The 21,529-nt window shown below is 40.7% G+C and overlaps 1 protein-coding gene across 11 annotated transcripts in view; it reads right to left on the bottom strand.

The window, feature by feature from the left end:
- ARHGEF9 (Cdc42 guanine nucleotide exchange factor 9) overlaps nt 1-21,529 on the bottom strand; it is a 418,109-nt gene that overhangs the window by 53,700 nt on the left and 342,880 nt on the right. For all 11 annotated transcript variants that reach the window (XM_021080634.1, XM_021080633.1, XM_021080635.1 and 8 more), the window contains 3 exons: nt 19,245-19,477; nt 13,923-14,052; nt 8,235-8,366 (listed from right to left, as the gene is read on the bottom strand). In XM_021080634.1, the coding sequence (XP_020936293.1) occupies nt 8,235-8,366; nt 13,923-14,052; nt 19,245-19,477 (495 nt within the window). The remainder of the gene's footprint in view (nt 1-8,234; nt 8,367-13,922; nt 14,053-19,244; nt 19,478-21,529) is intronic.

Below are 21,529 nucleotides of genomic sequence, written 5' to 3' on the forward strand. Positions count from 1 at the left end.
TTCTAGGTTCACTGATTTGCATGCAGCTGTCCAGGTTTCCCAGCAATATTGCTGAAAAGATTGTATTTTGCACATTTTATGTAATTGCCTCCTTTGTCAAAGATTAATTGACCATAGGTGTCTGGGTTTATTTCTGGGTTCTCTATTCTGTTCCATAGGACTGTATGTCTGTTTGTGTAAGAGGGCCACACTATCTTGATGAGAGTAGAAAAGTAATATTGCTTGAAGTTTGGGAGAGTTATGCCTCCTGCTTGGTTTTTGTTCCTCAGAATTGCTTTGGCAATTCTGGGTCTTTTGTGGTTCCATATAAATGTTTGGATTGTTTGTTCTAGTTCTGTAAAAAATGTCATGGGTAATTGGATAGGGATTGCATTGAATCTGTAGATTGCTTTGGGTAGTACGGCCATTTTTATAATATTAATTTTTCCAACCCAGGAGCATGGAATATCTTTCCATTTCTTTACATCTTCTTTAATTTCCTTGAATAATGTTTTATAGTTCTCACCATATAAGTCCTATACCTCCTTGGTCAGGTGTATTCTCAGGTATTTGATTTTGTGAGGTGCAATTTTAAAGTGTATTGTATTTTTGTATTTCTTTTCTAATAATTCATTGTTAGTATACAGAAATGTGACTGATTTCTGAATGTTAATCTTATATCCTGCTACTTTGCTGAATTTGTTGATCAGTTCAAGTAGTTTTAGGGTTGAGTCCTTAGGGTTTTCTATGTATAGTATCATGTCATCTGCATACAGTGACAGTTTTACCTCTTTTCTTCCTATTTGGATGCCTTTTATTCCTTTTGTTTGTCTAATTGCTGTGGCTAGGACTTCCAATACTATCTTGACTAAGACTGGTGACAGTGGACATCCTTGACTTGTTCCCGTTTTTAGTGGGAAGGATTTCAGCTATTCTCCATTGAGTATTATATTTGGTGTGGGTTTGTCATAAATGGCTTTAATTATGTTAAGGTATGTTCCCTCTATACCCACTTTGATAAAAGTGTTTTTTTGTTTGTTTGTTTTTGGTTTTTTGTCTTTTTGACATTTCTTGGGCCGCTCCTGTGGCATACGGAGATTCCCAGACTAGGGGTCGAATCAGAGCTGTAGCTGCCAGCCTACGCCAGAGCCACAGCAATGAGGGATCCAAGCCGTGTCTGCAACCTACACCACAGGTCACGGCAACACCGGATCATTAACCCACTGAGCAAGGGCAGGGATCGAACCCACAAGCTCATGGTTCCTAGTAGGATTTGTTAAGCACTGCACCATGACGGGAACTCCAACTTTGATAAATGTTTTTATCATGAATGGATGTTGTACTTTGTCAAATGCTTTCTCTGCCTCTGTTGAGATGATCATGTGGTATTTTGACTTCTCTTTTGTTAATATGGTGTATGACGTTGATTGATTTGCATATGTTGAACCATCTGTGGGTTTGTCATAAATGGCTTTGATCATGTTAAGGAATGTACCCTCTATACCCACTTTGCTAAGAGGTTTTATCATGAAGGGGTGTTGGACTTTGTCAAAAGCTTTTTCTGCATCTATGGAGATGATCACATGGTTTTTGACTTTTCTTTTGTTAATGTGGTGTGTGGCGTTGATTGATTTGCATATGTCATACCATCCTTGTGCACCTGGGATGAATCCCACCTGGTTGTGGTGTACGATCTTTTTTATATGTTGTTGGATTTCAATGGCTAAAGTTTTGTTGAGAATTTTTGCAACTATATTCATCAAAGATATTGGCCAATAGTTTTCTTTTTTGGTGGTATCTTTGTCTGGTTTTGGAATTAGGATGATGGTGACATAATAAAATGTCTTTGGGAGTGTTCCTTCTTCTTCACCCCTTTGAAAAATTTTAAGGAGGATGGGTATAAGTTCCTCTTTGTATGTTTGGTAGAATTCACCTCTGAAGCCACCTGGTCCTGGACTTTTATTTGTAGAGAGGTTTTTATGACATATTCAATTTCATTTATAGTGATCGGTCTGTTCAGTTGATCTATTACTTCTCGATTTAGTTTTGGCAGGCTGTAAGTCTCTAGAAAGTTGTCCATTTCTTCTAGGTTGTCAAATTTGTTGGCATATAACTGTTCATAGTATTCTCTCATGGTTTTTTGTATTTCTGTAGTATCCATTGTGACTTCTCCTTTTGCATTTCTTATTTTGTTTATTTGGGTTTTTTCTCTCCTCTTCTTGCTGAGTCTAGCCAGAGGTTTGTCTATTTTGTTTACCTTTTCAAAGAACTAGCTCTTGGTTTTATTGATTGTGTCTATTGTTTTTTAAATCTCTTTTATTGATTTCCTCTTTGATCTTTATGGTTTCTTTCCTTCTGCTGACTTTAGGTTTTGTTTGCTCTTCTTTTTTCTAATTTATTTAGGTGGTGGGTTAAGTAGTCAATTTGAAATTTTTCTTCTTTTTTTGAGGAAGGCCTGTATTGCTATGAATTTCCTTCTGAGCACTGCTTTTGTGGCATCCCACAGATTTTGAGTGGTTGTGTCTTCACTATCATTTGTCTCGAGGTATTTTTTAATTTCCTTCTTGATTTCCTCATTGACCCATTGGTATTTTTAGTAGCATGCTCTGTAGTCTCCATGTAGTAAGTTTTTTCTCCTGCCTTTGCCTGTGGTTGATTTCTAGTTTCAGGCCATTGTGGTCAGAGAAGAAACTTGAAATAATTTCTATACTCTTAAATTTGTTTAGGTTATCTTTGTGCCCCAATATGTGATCAACCTTGATGATGTTCTATGTGCACTTGAGAAGAATGTATATTCTGATTTTTTTGGATGTAATCCCTGATAATGTCAATTAAGTGTAAATTTTCTATTTGTCCTTTAGGATCTCTGTTGCCTTATTGATTTTTCTATCTAGAGGATCTGTCCATTGATGTGAGTGGGGTGTTGAAGGCTCCTACTCTGATTGTATTCACATCAGTTTTACAATTATTTCCTTTTATGTCTGTTAGTATTTGTTGGAGGTATCTGGGTGCTCCTATATTAGGGACATATATATTGACACTTGCAATATCCTCTTCTTGAATGGATCCTTTAATCTGTCTTTCTTTATGGCCTTCATTCTAAAGTCTATTTTGTCTGATATGAGTATTGCAACTCCTCCTTTCCTGTCTTGTCCATTGGCATGAAATATCTTTTCCCATCCTCTCACTTTCAATCTATATGTGTCCTTTGCCCTAAGGTGAGTTTCTTGTAGGTAGCAGATTGAATGTTTTTGCTTTATTATCCAATCTTCCACTCTGTGTCTTGTCATTGGAGCATTCAGTCTATTGACATTTAAGGTGATTACTGATAGATATGTATTTATTGCCATTTTCAACCTTGTTTTCTAGTTGATTCTATGTTTCTCTTTTCTTCATTTTTTTTTTTGGTTGGATGGTTTCCATTTATTTTATGCTTGAGTAATTTTCTTTTCAGGTTTTGTGAATGTAATGTTCTTTTTTCATTTGTGGTTGCCCTGTTTTTTAAGCATGGTAAGCCCTTCCTATATCTGCTTGCTTTTGCCTGATAATCATATAGGCTCAAACACATCATTAAAATACAACAAGGAATTTATATTTTCTTACTTTCCTTCCCCACATTGTATGATTTTGATTTTTTTAACATCTTCATGTTTAGATCTGTATGCTGGCTTATTTAAGTTACTGCTTTCCAACTATGGTTTCATCCACCTAATTCTTCTTTTTCTTTTTTCTCTCTCTCTTTAATTAAGAGAAGCCCTTTCAGTATTTCTTTTAGAATGGGTTTAGTATTGCTGTACTCTTTTAGCTTTTGTTTGTTGGATAAATTGTTTCTTTTCCCTAGCTGCTTTCAATATTTTCTCTGTCTTTAATTTTGGTCAGTTTGATTAATATGTGTCTCAGGGTCTTCCTCCTTGTGTTTATTTTATACGGTACTCATTGTGCTTCCTAGATTTGAGTGAGTGGTTCCTTTCTCATGTTAGGGAAGTTTTCAGATATTATCTCTTCGAATATTTTTTCTGTCCCTTTCTCTCTTCTCTTTCATCCCCTAAAATACGGATGTTGGTACGTTTAACATTGTCCCAGAGTTCCCTGAGACTCTCTTCATCTCTTTTCAACCTTTTTTCTCTTTTTTCTTCTGCATCAGTGATTTCCACTAGTCTGTCCTCCACCTTGCTTATTTGTTCTTCTGCTTCCTGTATTCTGCTCTTGGTTGCTTCTAATAAGTTTTTTATTTCAGTTTTTTTATTTTACATGTCTGCTTGCTTAAGTTTTAAATCTTGTATTTCTTTGATCAATGTTTCCTGTAAATTAAAAATCTCTGCCTCCAGTTTATTTCCAATGTCTTACATCATCTTCAGCATCAATAGTCTAAAGTCTTTTTCCTGGATGTTGATAATCTCCAGATCACTTAGCTGTTTTTCTGGGGTTTTCTCTTTCTCCCTTATCTGAGTTGTAGTTCTCTGTCCTTTCATTTTTATGGGTTTTTGGTGGGGTGTCCTTTTTGCAGACAATAGAGTTGTAGCCTCTCTTACTTCTGGTGTCTGCCCCCCTTGTGGCTGAATTTGGTATGGGGGCTCACTGTAGTCTTCCTGATGGGAGGGCCTGGTGCCTACCCACTGGTAGGTGGGGCTGATTCCTATCCCTCTGATGGGTGGGGCTCCATCTCTGGGTGAGACCAGAGGTGGCTGTGTGCCTAGGGGGTCTTCAGGCAGCCTGTTTACTGATAGGTGGGGCTGTGATCCCACCTGGACTATTGTTTGTCCTGGGAGCGTCTCAGTACTGATGGGTAGACAGATTTTCCTAAAATGGCTACCTCCAGAGAAATGCACACTGATGAATATTCCCAAGAGCTTCGCCTCCAATGTCCTTTCCTCACAATGAGCCACAGTCACCTACTGTTTTCCCAGGAGATCCTCCAAGAACTGCAGTCAGGTCTGACCCAGATTCCTATGGAGCCTTTTCTTTGCCCTGGGACCCAGTGCACATGAAAGTCTGTGTGCACCTTTCAAGAATGGGGTCTCCATTTCCCTGAGTCCTGTGGAGCTTCTGCACACATGCCCCACTGGTATTCAATGCCAAATGCTCCAGGGGATCTTTCTCCCAATGCCAGATCCCCAGGTATGCGGATTTCACAGGGAGCTCAGAACTCTCAATCCTGTAGGTGAGTCTCTGTGATACAGTTACTTTCCAGTCTGTGGGCTTCCTACTTGGGAGGTATGGGGTTACTTATATCACATAATCCCCCTTCCTACCTCTTGATGTGGCCTCCTTTTTATCTTTGGAGTAGGATATCTTTTTGAAAGTTTCCAGTCCATTTGGTTGAAGGCTGTTCAGCATTTGGTTGTAATTTTGTTGTTTTTATTACAGACGTTGAGCTCCAGTCCTTTTATTCCACCATCATTTGTCCCTAGCAGGGGATTGTCATGACTATTACCTCTTCTTTCTTCTTTCTTTTGGATGATTTTAAAAAATCATCCATATTGTCTTAGAATCTTTAAAAACTAACTTTGACTTATCCAAGGATTAATGAAACTAACCTTTGTCACTTTTATTAAATACCCTATCACATATAAAATGTTACATATTATCTAGCCACTTGCTAGAGGCCTATGTTTCCTCCTTTTTAAATATGAGCTCATCAGAAAGCTACATTTGATTACTTAGCTCGCTTGTCCCTTTTATTCCCTGTAAAAAGGACTACTGTGTTTTGGGGCATCCTTTTTAAGTATGTGCCTGAGGTGAGTGCTTACTCACCCAGTCATAGTCCTGGCCCTTCTCCTTCTTTTCCTTTGTAGATATCCTTTGCTAAGGAAATCTTCACCTCCAGGAATCTTTGTGCAGTCTTTTATAGCAACAGCAAAAGTTCCCTCAGCAACCCAGCAGACAAATCTTCTTTCGACCCCATGGTCATTTATCAAAAGTTTACTCCTCATTTGCTGAATAAAAAGGCCTACTGTAGATACCATAAAGAAATCCTCAACCATAGTTGCAACACAAATATTAGATATAATTTTAATAGCCTTTGAAAAATAAGGCTGTAGCTGCTCATGCTCTGAGAAACCAGAGTCAAGAAGTCCCAAGAATGTAGAGTTAGTGGCCTTTATACTCCAAACTCTGGGTGAGCTTTGCTCTGGAAGGTGAGCCCATAGTTCTCACTAGAAAAGGAAGGCTCCCACTAGAGCAAAGTTATGCAAGCTTCAAGGTTTCTCTTGTTTTTGTCACCTTTGTTACCTGTGATCCCCATCCTGCCAGCTTTGCTAGTTTTAACCCTCTGACATGCCTTGATTTCTCCTTAATCATTGGCTCCCACTAGCTGGCTTAGAGCTGACTCATCATTCCATTTTCGTCTTCAACTGTCCCCTGGCTCCTAAACTAAGCCCACTCTTCATCTTGTTTCTTCCTTTTATTCCTAGCCTTTGCCTCACTATTTCGTGTTCTGACCCCTGGCCCTGTCTCCTATAGCCACTTCTTTTCAGAGCTGGGTTTCACATTTTACTAAAGTAATCCCAGCCTTCACTGTCAGATGCCCAAATCAACAGGGTCTAAATGGTGGGTAACCCTAAAATAAACCAGTTTCCTAATTATTTTGCTATGTCTCTCTATGACTTGTTGTTCTGAGTGTAAACATGAAGAGTGGGAAGAAAGGGCACATGCCTACTGGTGACATGGCTGATATGCTGAGAATTCCTTTGGCTACCTAAATTATCCCTTAAAAATCTTGCATCCTGATTTGATGGAAGTCTAAGGAAGAGTTGAAGGTAGTTAATAAGAAGGCTGAGTGTTTGACCAAGTTCCAGATTCATAAAAGTCCTCTCTTCCAGGGCCAGGTTCGGACCAAGGCAGTAATTATGTCCATTAACTAGCCAGCTTTTGGATCTAAAGCTGGCATTTAAAGCTTATGCCCAAATACTGAGGCAGTTTAACTCAAAACTCAATATGTTCCCTCAATCTACTATCAAAGGCAAATGGACAAAGATTTAATGTAAGATATGGTAATGCACAGAAAACAGGGGGCTTAAAAACAAATGTTTGTTTTATGTTCTAGGCTGGAAAAGATGACAACATTTAACCTGGTGTTTCATGACTACTCCTTTCAGAGATATTTGCTACTGGGATTGGATTAGGAAAAGAGCCAAGGGAAGGATGATGAGTTGAAAACATCACTCTAAGCATTCTTTGGTTTTCTCTCCCTCCTTTTTTTACCTTCTCTGTTCTCAAATTCTTTCTGGCCAGACCCTGGAGCCAAAAGTTATCTAAACACCCAATCCTAAGGGAGGAGGTGGAGGAAACAGTATCCCATCAGGAGGAATTAGGTTGAGAACATTCTCCTACCTACCAAAGAGTAGAACAAATAAACCAACACTCATAGTGAGTCAGCCAGGAGTTGATGACAAGAGCAATACCTTTTCTCAAGTAGATATAGAAAAGAGAGGGTAAAGAAGAGCACAGCTGAGAGTTATAGGGATGTGACACACCTTGCATAGGAAATGGGTAGGGGAACATGGAAAAAACCTGTATCAAAAAGATACCTACCTGTAAGGTAGGAGTTCCCTTGTTGGTTCCCAGGGCAGTAAGGGGCCAGATGGCCAGGACTATTAGAGTAGAAATGGGGGGCAGTGCTCAGGGACGCCACTGTTCACCAACTGGGATAGAAATATTTTCAGTTTTATTTTTTTTTTCTTTTTTTCTTCTTATGGCCACACCTGCAGTGTATGGAAGTTCCCAGGCTAGGGGTCAAATTGGAGCTGCAGCTGCTGGCCTATGCCACAGCCACAGCAATGTGGGATCCAAGCCACATCTGCGACCTATGCTACAGCTTGTGGCAATGCCGGATCCTTAACCCACTGAGCAGGACCAGGAACCGAACCTGCATCCTCATGGATAGTATGTCAAGTTCTTAACCTGCTGAGCCACAATAGGAACTTCTAATATTTAACTGAAACAAACCAATAGGCTATTAGCACTAGGTGGAAGAGAATAAGAAAGGTCACCACGAAGAGCAGGATAGCAAAGGGTAAAAAAAAAAATACTATGATAAAATTTACTAATTTCAGAGTTTCACTGCCCATAAATCAGCCCTGCTGTGATATTCATGCCATACCAGTGATCCTGATATGGAATTGCTGCCTATCTGCTGTCTGGTTTTTGTCCAGCAGGGTTATCTCACTTCACTTGGAGCTGGGGGATGATGTATAGGAAGGGTCTTGTGTCCCTGAGGTGCCCATCTCCCTCAGGGAAGAAAGAGGTGGGGTTACCTTCTTGCACAGGACCATCTGGTGGTCAAACAGGAAGAACACCCGCTGCTGGTTGCGGCCATAGGGCTGGTAGATCCAGGCCATCTCCCCAGTGTAGATCAGCTCCGAGCTCCTGTCTAGGATGTCCTCACCCTGGGAAAGACACGTGATAGTGAGAGGCAGCCAGGCAGGAGGGGTGACACCTTCACCTGCCTAGAGGAACCTAGGGCTGGGAACAGGCTGGGGCAGGAGGAGGGCAGAAAGGGTCTGGTAAGGAAGAGGAATGTAGGGAGTCCTTGAAAGTCTCCATGAGCTATAAAGACCCATACTCTTTTTTACCCTGAGGCCAAATAAGCCCCACTACCAAGGACTACTACAGTCCCTCTATACCATCTGCTCTCTGGCCCTAGAGGCTTCAGCTGACATGAGGTTCTCCATCTGTTTCTCTCTTACTTTCCCTCTCTCTTTTTCTCTATGAACCTCTCTTTCTGCCCCAATCTTTCATCCCAGTTCTAGTCTTTAAGTCTCTTTTTGTACCTGAAGAGTAAGCCTGAGCAGGTGCTAGAAGTCTCTCTGCTTCCCAGAGAAGTAAAAGAAGACAGGGAAGGATACAAAGGAGATGATGATTGAGGGAGAAAAGGAAAATATATTCACCTTCTTAAAATTATTTTTTCTTCTTTTCTCAGTTAATTAAAATCTATTGACTAAATAGGAAACATCCTGGGTCTGTTATTCAGAAAGTGTGAATAATTCACTTATCCTCCTTGCTATGTAAAATCAGACACAACAAAAAACTCACCAAGATACCTAACTCCTAACTAACTCTATTCTACAGAGTTTCTAAGGGTCTCTTATTTATAAGAACTCTGATAGGTCAAAAATATGTAGGGGTGTATGTCAGATGCCAGGCCAGACTTGGCCCTGTTCTCAAGGAGCTTACACCTCAGTAGAGGAGTATAATGTAGGTGTACTCAGAACTCATAAAATGCAAGGAAAACCATGGGACAAAGAGCACTGGCCTCCTGACTCAGAAGAATTAACATTTAGTGAGCACCTGTAGGGATCAGACATTGTGCTACATATTTTCACTCTGTCTCTTATAAGTCTCACAATAGCATAGCCCTGGGAGGTATATAGTCTTACTGACATTTCCATAGTCTAAGTTACAAATAGGTGAAGGGATCAGCCAAGGTCTCCCAGCTACTGAGCCAAAGATCTGCAATCCAACTCCAATTCTGTAGCTCCAGAGAATATGTTCACTCTTGCCACTATATTATATTTGTCTCCAGCCCAAAAAGTCATTGGAGGGTCATCCTTTTCCTCTCTCTGGGTCTTAGTTTTCCCAGCTATTAAATGAAGTATATGAGGATAATCTCTAAGGTTCTAGCCCTGATATTCTAATGCTAAGATCTCAGCCTTGTACCCAATAGTTTCAAGTTAAGGTTAGAGATGGGGTCTTCCACATCTTCCCAGAAACAATCATCAGAGGCAAAGAGCCTAGGCATGGCCATGGTCCAAAGATAGAGGTAGCTGGAAGTGGCATTCCCAAGTATACCACTTTTTTCCAATCTAAGGGATGGGAAGGAAAAACGGAGTTCAGTAGAAATATTTTCTAATAATACAACTTCAGAAAGAATGCTCAGAGATACTAGTGTGATTCCAGACTACATCTCAGGGGTTCCCTGAAACTTAGGTAAACACTATTCCTCAATAGGCCCACATACTAGCAAAGGACCTCTAGAGGTTCAAGACTAGAAGAGGAATCCCTCAGAGTGAGGGAGGGAGCCCTGCAAGACTTCTTGCTGCAGGGATGGGAAGTTGATAGTGGTACTCTTCTGCCATGCCCCACCTTGAGAACAGGCCAGGAAGATGTGCCACAGTCTACTTTGAATATGTATGCAGTGAAAGAAAGCTATATAAAGGGGCCAATGCCATACAAAGATGGCCAGGATGACTTTTCAAAGCACCACTTTCTAATGTGAGGATAATCAGACCAAGAAGATTACTCAGGGGCATTTGGTCCACCCACTGTACCAGATAGGGAGCACCCCAATTTTATCAACTGTATTTTAAGCACTTTCCATAAGTACTGGTGCCACCCCACCAAGAAAAATAAATGAAAAAATACACCTCTGTGTTCACCAAGATGATTGATATCAGGCAACTCACTTGTCCTTTCTGCACCTCAGTTTTCTCATCTTTAAAATGATGATAATAATATTACCAACCTCGTTTGGCTATTGTTAAGTATTATAAATGTTAATATATATACAGTGCTTTGGAAAGTACACATCACACTGTAAGCTCTATGTAATAATAGTTATTTCCATGACTATTACTGTAAAAACAGTACAACCCAATAAGGGATGTACTGTTATTTGCCCCAAAACCAAGGTCAAAGAAATTGGAAGTAATATGTTCAAAGTGGCAGAATCCAGGAAAGATTCCCTCTAAAGTCCGTGGTCTAAACCATCAAACCACAGCAGAATAATGATCCCTCAGTGGAACAACCAGTTGCCTTGGAAGATTTCTGAAGTGAGAATCTCAGTTCTAGGCCCTGTGCTGCTACAAACTCACTCTGCTCTTGGGAAACAGTTAATCACTATCAACATGTTTCCTCATTTAGACCATGGGGCTAATACAATGGTTCCTGTTTGGCTCATTTAGTTCATGTAGAGGAGAGGGACCTCTCAGAGTTTAGAGCTTTCACCCTTTGCCTCCTCTGCCCTACTTGCACCACACAGTTTTTTGCCTTGACCCCACAAATGCAATCCCCTCCCACCTCCCCCTCACCCATAGACAATTCTTCTAAGATTTTGCTCACGCTATTTCCTCTGCCTGGAACATACGTGCTCTCCTTAGATAACCAAGGCCACATATCATTCATCTTGATATCCCAATGCCCAGCACCCCATTTTAATTACAGGCCAATTGCCTGATGTGGGGTTGCACCCTGAGCACATCGAAAGAGAGAAGGACAAGGGACATGCTATCTTTTCATATAGTTTATTTTCAATGCTGCCTGCTGACAGGAGGGCATGGAAATGACAAATCCATCCAGCTCCATATTTGATTTCCTGGTTCCAGGAATATGTCTCATCAAACCACTTTAGCTTTTAAATAGATGCTTTTGCTGCCTCCATCACGTTGGGTATTCATGCTTCCTCCAACTTCTTAGGATTCATACACCCATTGGTAAACTAGAATATGCCCTTGAGTGTTATACAACCAGGCTGTGAAGGGAGGAGTGCTATGAAGAGGAAATCACAACCATACACAATCAAGTTCCTAAACATGAGCTGTATACTTGGGATCCTGGTAAAAATCTCCAGAAAAAAAATAAAAAGAAGCTTTCAGGGATATGTTCCTTCTCCCTTCTTTTCAAGTGGATCTAATGCATGTGAAGAGTAGCAAAGTGACAGCTCAACCATCAGCATCAGAGGTATTAGAAATGGAAATTTCCTAGAAACTGCAATTCTTGGAAACAGGTTCTTTTTCCAGCTGCTCCCCTAAGCAGTTCTAAGGTACTGATTGTTATTTAGAGGCATAGGGATACTTTCATTTGTATACTGATTTTTAGGAGCTCTGAGGGGTGGGGCAGAACAAAGGGTACTCTAGGAAATCTAATCCCCATAGGCTGGCAGGGAATAGGAATTGGGCAAAAAGACCAAGAATGTTCATGCAATAGGTTGAGGGAGGGCCATGTCTGGATATAATACAAGATCTCATGCTCTTTAGCCAAATACCCTGATTTATTGAGCAGGTACCAATTGTCTATATGCCACTAACTCTCCATTCCCTTTCCTAATTCCCCTTTAAGGAAGATTAAGCTCTGAAGGTTTCTTCTATGACTCTTCTTTTTTATTTGACAAATTAAACTGAAATTATCATGTAGATGCTTTTGACAGCCACCCTGTTTGTTCAAATATCTGGAGGAGGCAAGGGAGTGGCAAAGAGAGCAAGTATTGCTTCATTTTCTTGATTTTCAAGGCTTGTCCACAGCAGCCCTCAGCAAACTGGCACTATCTCTCTCTCTCTCTCTGCCTGTTCAACTGCTTGGGCAGGTGGAACATACAAAGAACCTATACCAGGGAATCAGTGAGATTGGGCCACCTATGCCAAGAATCAACAAGCCATGGATTGGATATATCCTATTGCTTTCTGGGGAAGGCCTCCTAGCATGTCACATTTAGCCTTACAGGGATTTGGATTTTCTTCCAAGGCAGTCTTACTGTCTTATTTAGCTATGGAACCTTTACTGCAAAAACAAGCCCCTGCAATATCATAAAGGAAAGTGATTGGGTTGCAGGAAACAGGAGACTGGAAGAGGTGCAGCAGTTTAAAAAGAACATTAAGCAGGAAAAATTTTTTTTCTGGACCTGAGTTAAGTAACTATAAGGCTAATATTTAATTTCCTTGGAATGGGCTAAATTGCTTGAAAAGTTAGAGAGATACTACCTTTCAAATTGCAGGCAATGATACCTTGAGGAGGCCAGTGGAGTGGGGAGATGACCCCACTTCTACACTATTACCACGAAGCTTAAGATTGCCACCTCTGCAGTTCCTGTCGTGGCTCAGTGGTTAATGAACCTGACTACTATGCGTGAGGATGCAAGTTTGATCCCTGGCCTTGCTCAGTGGGTTAAGGATCCAGCATTGCTGTGAGCTGTGGTGTAGGTCACAGACGAGGTTCAGATCTCTGTTGTTGTGGCATAGGCCAGCAACTAAGCTCCGATTTGACCCCTAGCCTGGGAACTTCCATATGCCACCTCCTCCCTGGTAGCATGCCTAACCTCTCTCATCTTGGTTATGTTAGCTTTGGACTGTCAGATTCCATAACTTGAGCCTGAGAGATAAATGTGGAATGTCATTACTCCTGGTTCTCTTGATCAGCACAAGAGACAAACATTAAATAGTGTACTTAACACATAGGTACCTGTGAGGACTTAAAATTCACTACCTTAATTCAAATGAACAGATACCTCTGTAACTCAACAGTGCAGTGGCATTAGAGGCAAAAAATCTCCATTTATTAGTTAGGCTGTGTATATCTTCTGCAAGTAAGCATCTCTGAAGAGAAGGCTTTGGTGATTTCACTGAAGGCTTTGAGTTCAGAGAAGTCATGGCTGGTTTCCAATAGAATTGAAGGCTCAGGAATTATTTTTATAAGCAGATGATAAATAAAAAAATAATACAGAATCTGGTCTAGTGGTTGGACAAAGATGATGGTTGTGGCCTCAGCCCCAAGTGTAGAGGCTTGCAAAGAACTAATAGATGTATCAGGGTGTGGTAATCCCATCAAAAAGAAAACAAGTATGTTGGCTGGCCTGCATCAGAGAACCAACCTTGCATTCTTGTCTGGGAGTACATTAGTAGTATCCTCCTTATCCAAGTGTTCTTCTGGTGGTTATAACATTCCAGGACTTGAAAGCGCTGAGGCTACTGAGTCAACCCAACTGTTTCCTGGCAGTGAAGAGATGATTCTTTCCTTTCCTAATGAAGTATTGTCACAGAGATTTCTCCAAACATCTTAGAAAGCTATTCAAGTACACAAGAACTCTCATTATGAGGAAGTTTTATCTTGGCTCTAATCTAAATCCTTTCCACTGCCCTTCAAATATAATGACTTTGTGCTCATCTCTGGCTAAGACATAAGGTTCTGGCTAAGGTATTCAGACTCTCCAACGCCCCTATTGGTAAAGGTCCTACCTCCCAGTCTAGGACAGAGGCCTGCCATTGGGCAATCTTGTCGATATTCTCCAAACGCCGCTTACGTTCATTGATCTGCTGAGTCACATTTCTCATGACAGCCAGAGCAGCTGCCACATACCTGTAGTCACTGTGGAAACACAAATTTACAAGTTGGATAAGTCAATGTGCTATAGAACCAAATTGCTGGGTACCAACCTCATATCCATTCTCCTCTTTCTGCTTAGTAACAGAGCCCTGATTTTCAGATACAATCTATGCCACATGGAGTAAAAGACTACATTTCCTATCTTTCTTTACAGGAAGAGGTGACTCGTGATCAAGTTCTGTTTAGTGATAAGTAAACAAAAGTGCTAGTTAGAACTTATAAGAAACCTCCTTTAAGGAAGACAGCATGCCCTTCTTTGGTCCTTACTTAATCTCGATGTTTAGAATACGTAGATGTTTGGAACATAGAGGGTTCTAGCAACCCTCTTAGACCATAAATGACAAGGTTCATACTCCTGGGGAATAGGATAACAGAAAACTGGAAGTCTAAGTCTCTGATAACTATTGAGTCAGCATAGCAGTCTTAAACTGCCTACCTGAAGACCTTTTTTTTTTTTTTTTAACAAGAAAGAGAAATAGACTCCTATATTTTTATGCCATTCTTTTTGTGCCCTATCTGACACAATCAGCCAAGGACTAAGACGAGAATCTCACACATGGCATGGTCCAGACAACTTTACCATCTGTTCCATCACTTATTTCTAGGGAATTCTGGCCAAAGTAACTATGAAATAACATCCAAACCTTTCCTCCTACACCATATAGAAACAGGATGTAGCACAGTGGTTAAGAACAGAGTCTAGAGCCAGACTCCTTGGGCACAAATCCTAGGGTTTTTTTTTTCTTTCTTTCTTTTTTTTTTTTTGTCTTTTTAGGGCCGTACCCTCGGCATATGGAAGTTTCCAGGCCAGGGGTCAAATTGGAGCTACAGCTGCTGGCCTATGCCACTGCCACAGCCACAGCCACACAGGATCTGAGACATAACTGCAACCTCCACCATAGTTCATGGCAATACCAGATCCTTAACCCACTAAGGGAGGCCAGGGGTTGAACTCAGGTCCTCATGGAACTCCTCGGGTTTGTTACTGCTGAACCACGACGGGGACTCCCTAAATCCTAGTTCTGTCGCTGACTAGTGGTATGGCCTTTGACAAGTCTCATTCATTCTCTCAGTGACTCAGTTTCCCCATCCATAAAATGGGGAGAATTACAGTAAAATTTGCTTAATTATTAAGTTCTAATAATTCACGAAAACTGTGTTACTCTTCGCTCATAGTAATTGTTAGCAGTATCACTAATACAAATAAAACATTTCTCTAGTATAGACATTATAGGAGTTATCGCTTTATCTCTTTAAACTTCTTTTTTTTTCTTTTTTTCTTTTTTTTTTTTTGTCTTTTTTGTCTTTGAAGGCTGCCCTTACAGCATATGGAGGTTCCCAGGCTAGGGGTCTAATAGGAGCTGTTGCTGCCAGCCTACACCAGAGCCACAGCAATGCCAGATCTGAGCCGTGTCTGTGACTTACATCACAGCTCATACCAATGCCGGATCCTTAACCCACTGAGAGAGGCCAGGGATCGAACCCGCAACCTCATGATTCCTAGTCGGATTCATCTCTGCTGCGCCCCGACAGGAACTCCTATCTCTAAACTACTAATTCCAGAAGTGCAATACGAGGCCTAGCTTCCTGGGACTTCGGATATCCCACTTGTTGAAGGTTTATACCACTATGCTCAGTTTTTCTGCTTTCTCTAATTTCCAACCCTGTGAAAAGCAGATTAAAAGTGAGATCCCAGACATTTGGTGGGGTTACAATAAATTGAGAAGGCAGGAAAATGAGTTACAGTTCAGTCTTAACTACCTTTTCCTCAGAGAAACTGAACATGCTTTGTGGTCACTAACCTGCTTTCTGTCCCAGTACCAATTAGAAAGACAAAAGGAGGAAAAGAAGAGCAGAGCAACTCTCTTTTTCTTTACTAATACCCTGAAGTGTGGACTGGTGGCACAAACACAGCACAGGAGAAAGGGGATTCTAACTGCCAGGGCAGATGCCACACAATATCTGCTTTTAGCTGGCCTCCCTGGCTCCAGTCTTTTCTCTGCACACCTGCCAGACCAGTCTTCAAATGCTATTATATTTTATCATTTCCAGTGACAGGATGCTCACTATACCTTCTAAACCAGTCTATTCTGTCTCAAGAAAACTCTGTTAAAACAAACATAAAACACACACACACACACCCAAAACTCTTCTTTCTTCTGAGCTTTAATTAATGTTAGTTACTATCAGTTTTTCTTTTGGATCTCACTTCTGACTCATATTGAACTTACAGTCAACCAAAACTTTTTAAATCTCTTTAAAATATGCTGTATAGAAGTTTTATCTCTCTCAGTCTGTCCTTGAATTGCTGATTTATTAGACTCAACTATAAAATATTAGATTTGTTCCTGTTACATTTCATCCTTCTTCAGTTACTTGCTCCAACCTATGGGGGAACTATTGTGCTCTGTAACACTGTCAAAGTTTTGCCCTGGCAAGACTATCTGGATCTGCCATTTAGAAGCAGGTTAGGGTAATGAGAGAAGACATGGTTGCAGTGCAGTAGTTACTGACATAAATAATCACCTCTGTTCTTTGGGCCTTTTTCTGTCTCCCAACTATTCCTCTCTCTGATTATAAAGCTTTGGTAAAATGCCATAAGCCACTTTCTGGGAGGTAAAGCATAGCATTGCACTTGTCCAATATGTAGCCACTAGCAACATTTAATTAAAATTAAATAAAGATTTCAAATTTTGTTCTCTAGTTACACCAGCTACATTTCTCAGTACCTAAGAGCCATCAGTGGCCAGTGGCTATTATATTGAATAGCACAAATATAGAATATTTATATCACTGTACAAAGTTCTATTGGACAGCACTGGCATGAGAATGCCCATTGCCTCTGCCTGACCCCATGTATTACTCAGCCATGAATTTATCACTGCCACTGTGCCATACTGTCAGTCAAGCTTTGACATTTTTAGCTGGCAGCCTTTCTCACAATGGTTAGAGGTGGGAAATATCCCCACCTTTAACCCTCCCCACTAGCTTTAGGAGTGAGGAAAGAAATAAGTAAATAGCTGTGGTCTAGTCTGAACCCGCTCAGAGCCCTCAGGCTTCCAGATGCAGTTGGGCCCAGTATCCTAGTAAGGAAACCAAATGAACCAAGGTTGTCTTATTTCCAGACATGTTAGCTAACCTCCCTCTTATAGAGTCTTTCTTGTCAGCTTAAGAAAGGTTGGGTGGGGGGTGGGGCGGAGACATTACCTTTTGATAAACGAAGGTAGTATTCTTCTCCATTTATCACCCTCTATCCACCTAATCTTATCCCTCAGAAACTACTCTGCCTGCCGGCAGTTTAGACCTACCTGAACACCTATCTGACTAAACCTTCAAGCTGGCAGTAGCCTCTAACTGCCTTCAAATCTGAGCTGCTCTGACATGTTTCATAGGAGCTATCATCTTAATACAGATTCCTGAGGCTGGCCAGAAGGAGTGGCCCATGGCCTGGGGATAGTGCTGGGACTAATGGGTTACCCCAAATGAGAACAGGGATTGGTATAGCCTGCCACTACCTGAGCCACTCTCTCAGTATTCTAGAGTTAAGGTGGTAGAAGGAGAGGGGATCAGGTACCCAGAAGGCAAGAAGGCTTTGAGGTAGCAGTTTCACTCACAAGGTAAAGGAGTAGAGGAATGGCAAATTTACCCTTTCTGAGACTCAGCCCTTATATCTATAGAATGAGGAAATCTGATTATAAGATCTGTCTTTAAGGCCCTTTCCATTTTAGGTACTACAAATGTTTTCCATTTTTATTTTTAAAATATCTTAATTTTAGTGGTAGTTCTTCAGTATACTATTATCTCTCACAAGAAACTATATCCTTAGAACACTCGGGACTCAGTTCTGACAATGTACTATATTAAATCTTTTAAGTTAAATTTAGTCACCTCCATATTTCATGTCTAATGAGTACTTCTACAATCCCCCGGTTAGTAAACAGACTCAGGGAAAAGGGAGCAGAGTCTTTCTTTTCAAGGTCCTTCTATACCTGCCTCCCTCACAGCTATGAAAGCATGGAAGGCAGAGCTACCACTGGTGTTGTTAATCACACAAAGGAGAGCTCAGTGCTACATTTGGTTTCAAAACTGAAATCTGTCCAGTGCTCCAGAAACATTGAAGCACATGGTTTACAAAAGGAAAAATATCAACTTAAAAATAAACCTAAGGATTGGCCTATAAGCTTGATATAAACAAAACTGACTGACCTACACCATGGCTTTATGCAACTATGTGAGGAAGTCAGCTCCAAGGAAACTAGGCAATGGAGCCAAATGAAAGTAGGAAGCAGGCTTGATGAGAATCGGGCAGAAACTAAGGGAAATTTGCAAAAGGCTTATTATTATTAGAGTGCTTAGGAAGAGAGCTGAGAGTTGGGCTAAAAAACTTATGGTCAGGGTTTTAAAACCAATTAAAAGCAGGCTAGAAATAGGCTGAGGGTTCTAGGTTGTGAAGTAAAGCATGTGAAAGAGTAGGGAATGGTTCACTGTAGATGATTCCCGAATTACTGGTAGGGGGTTAGGAGTTTCATTTCCATTCAGAGAGAGATAAGCTCCTTGGTCCTTTCTGGGTTGAGTTTATTGGAAATACTGAAAAAAACTGTGAATAAGAAACTTCAGGGGAGGTCTCAAGTCTATTTCCCCCAAGTCATGCTCTGGGTCTAAGGAAAAGGTACAGTTGGGACAAGGCTGAGGAGAGTTGAAGACACTAAAGAAGACCAGGAATATGGCCTTTGAGAAGAAATCTAAGGTCATTACAAGTTGGGCAGTCTGGTACCAAGAAATTTGATTCTATTAAGGAAAGCAGAATAAAATGATGAATTATTAGAGCAGAATAAAATGATGAATTATTCTACCTCGGTCGATTCATTTGGCTGTACTCCAAACTAAGGACCATGCTATAAGCTCCCTGAAGGCAGTGTCTAAGTTGTACAATACTGATGCATACTGATTTTGTGTAAATATTGATTTTCAAATTTATAGGAGACTCTTATAAGCACTGCTTCACTTTATACATACAACAGTCTTGAGAGGTAACCAAGAATAAATACATCGTCATGCCATTGCACATATAAATTTACAAAAGCTCAGAAAAGGCAAAAGGACATACATTCTCAATAAGGACCAACATGTACAGGAGGCTCTCTCCCTCACTCTTGCCTCCCTCAATCCCTTACCTATGGTCCTGGGCGGTATATTTAAGGAGCTCAGCCAACTGTAAGGGATACTTGCAGATCTTCTGCACTGGCGTCAAAAGGAAACCATCAATAGCAATGTCGATCATCTGCTGCAAGAGGCGACAGGCCTCAAAGAAGTGCTGGTAGCGGCTGTCTTTCATCAGTTTGGAGAGCTCCATACAAGCATCCAGGTGGTTGTTACAGTACTCAGAGTATATCCAGAATCCATCTTGCTGTGAGCAGAGGAAAAACGGAGAGAAAGGGAAAGGCTATTGAGGACTCTGAAAGAAGTTTTGGAGAAATGGAAATTCAGACTCTGATCTTATGTAGAAATATCAAAATAATAACAATGTCAATCTTTTCAAATTTGATTCATAAAGTAATATGAAGAAATTATTTGGGAGTTAGATAACTAATTCTGAAAAATCTTTATATAAAAATACATAAGAATAGCAAGCAAATTTTATAAAAGAAGGATAATGAGAGGCGATTGGCCCTGAAAAGAGTAAAACACATTATGGCATTAAAGTTCTAGCACTGGATCATAAAAAGAGATAGGTCAGAGGTTCTATTCAGGTAGTGGTAGACTAAATGGTTTTAAATAAATATTACCACTGAGAAAAGCTAGAAAATCTGGAGAATATAATAAATTTCTGTTTGTAGGAATCACATCATACAGAGCCTAAAATTATCTCCATAAAATATTCCTTAGGAGGAGTTCCCATCGTGGCTCAGCAGAAATGAATCTGACCAGGATCCATGAGGATGCAGGTTTGATCCCTGGCCCCACTCAGTGGGTTAAGGAACTAGCGTTGCTGTGAGCTGTGGTGTAGGCTGCAGACATGGCTTGGATCTGGCATTGCTGTGGCTGTGGTGTAGGTCAGCGGCTAGAGCTCCAATTTGACCCCTAGCCTGGGAACCTCCATGTGCCATGGGTGTGGCCCTAAAAACACAAAAGACAAGTAAAATAAAATATTCCTTAGAAAATAGAACTTTGAGGAGTTCCTGTCATGGCTCAGTGGTTAACAAATCCAACTACGAACCATGAGGTTGCGGGTTTGATCCATGGCCTTGCTCAGTGGGTTAAGGATCCGGTGTTGCCATGAACTGTGGTGTATGTTGCAGACGTGGCTCGGATCCCACATTGCTGTGGCTGTGCCGTAGGCCAGTGGCTACAGCTCCGATTAGACCCCTAGACTGGGAACCTCCATATGCCATGGGAGCAGCCCTAGAAAAGGCAAAAAGACAAAAAAAAAAAAAAAAAAAAAAAAAAAAAAAAAAAGAAAGAAAGAAAGAAAGAAAAAGAAAATAGACCTTTGATCACTCTGGAGTAAAGGGAATGATATATGCAGGTTAAACACAAATGGCTGAGGAAAAAATATACCCGCATACGTGTGTGTATGTGTGTGTGTGTGTGTGTGTGTGTGTGTGTGTGTGTGTGTGTGTGTAGAGAGAGAGTGAAAAGGAGAGAGAGAAAAGGGGGAGGAGGGGAGAGTAAGGAGACAGAGTAAGTAAGTTCAAATGATAAAGCAAGATCAGTGGAATGTTAATATTAAGTGCATCTGGATAAATGGTACTTTATTGTACTTTATTGCACTTAACTTCACTGTGCTTCACAGATACTGCATTTTTTACAGATTGAAGGTTTGTGGAAATCCTGGAGGAGCAAGTCTATTGGCACAATTTTCCAACACTTGCTCACTTGTGACTCTGTGCTACATTTTGGTAATTTTGCAATGTTTCAAACTTTTTCACTCTATTTGTTATGGTGATTTGTGATCAGTGATCTTTGATGTTATTACTATAATTGTTTGGGGGTGCTACAAACTGTACCCATGTAAGAAAGTGAATGTTGTGTGTTTTGACTGCTGCACTATTCCCCCATCTGTCTCCCTCTCCTTGGGCCTCATATTCCCTGAGACACAATAATATTGAAATTAAGTTAATTAATAACCCTACAATGGCCTCTAGTGAAAGGAAGTATTATATATCATTACCTTAAATCAAAAGCTAGAAATGAGTAAGCTTAGTAATGAGGGCATGTCAAAAGCTGAGATAGGCTGAAAGCTAGCCCTTTTGTGCCAAACAGCCAGGTTGTGAATGCACAGGAACATTTCTTGAAGGAAATTAAAAGTACTACTGCAGGAGTTCCCATCGTGGCGCAGTGGTTAACAAATTCGACTAGGAACCATGAGGTTGCGGGTTCGATCCCTGCCCTTGCTCAGTGGGTTAAAGACCCGGTGTTGCTGGAGCTGTGGTGTAGGTTGCAGACGCGGCTTGGATCC

The sequence above is a fragment of the Sus scrofa genome, chromosome X (genome assembly GCF_000003025.6).
Source record: "Sus scrofa isolate TJ Tabasco breed Duroc chromosome X, Sscrofa11.1, whole genome shotgun sequence".
Taxonomy (NCBI): Eukaryota; Metazoa; Chordata; class Mammalia; order Artiodactyla; family Suidae; genus Sus; species Sus scrofa.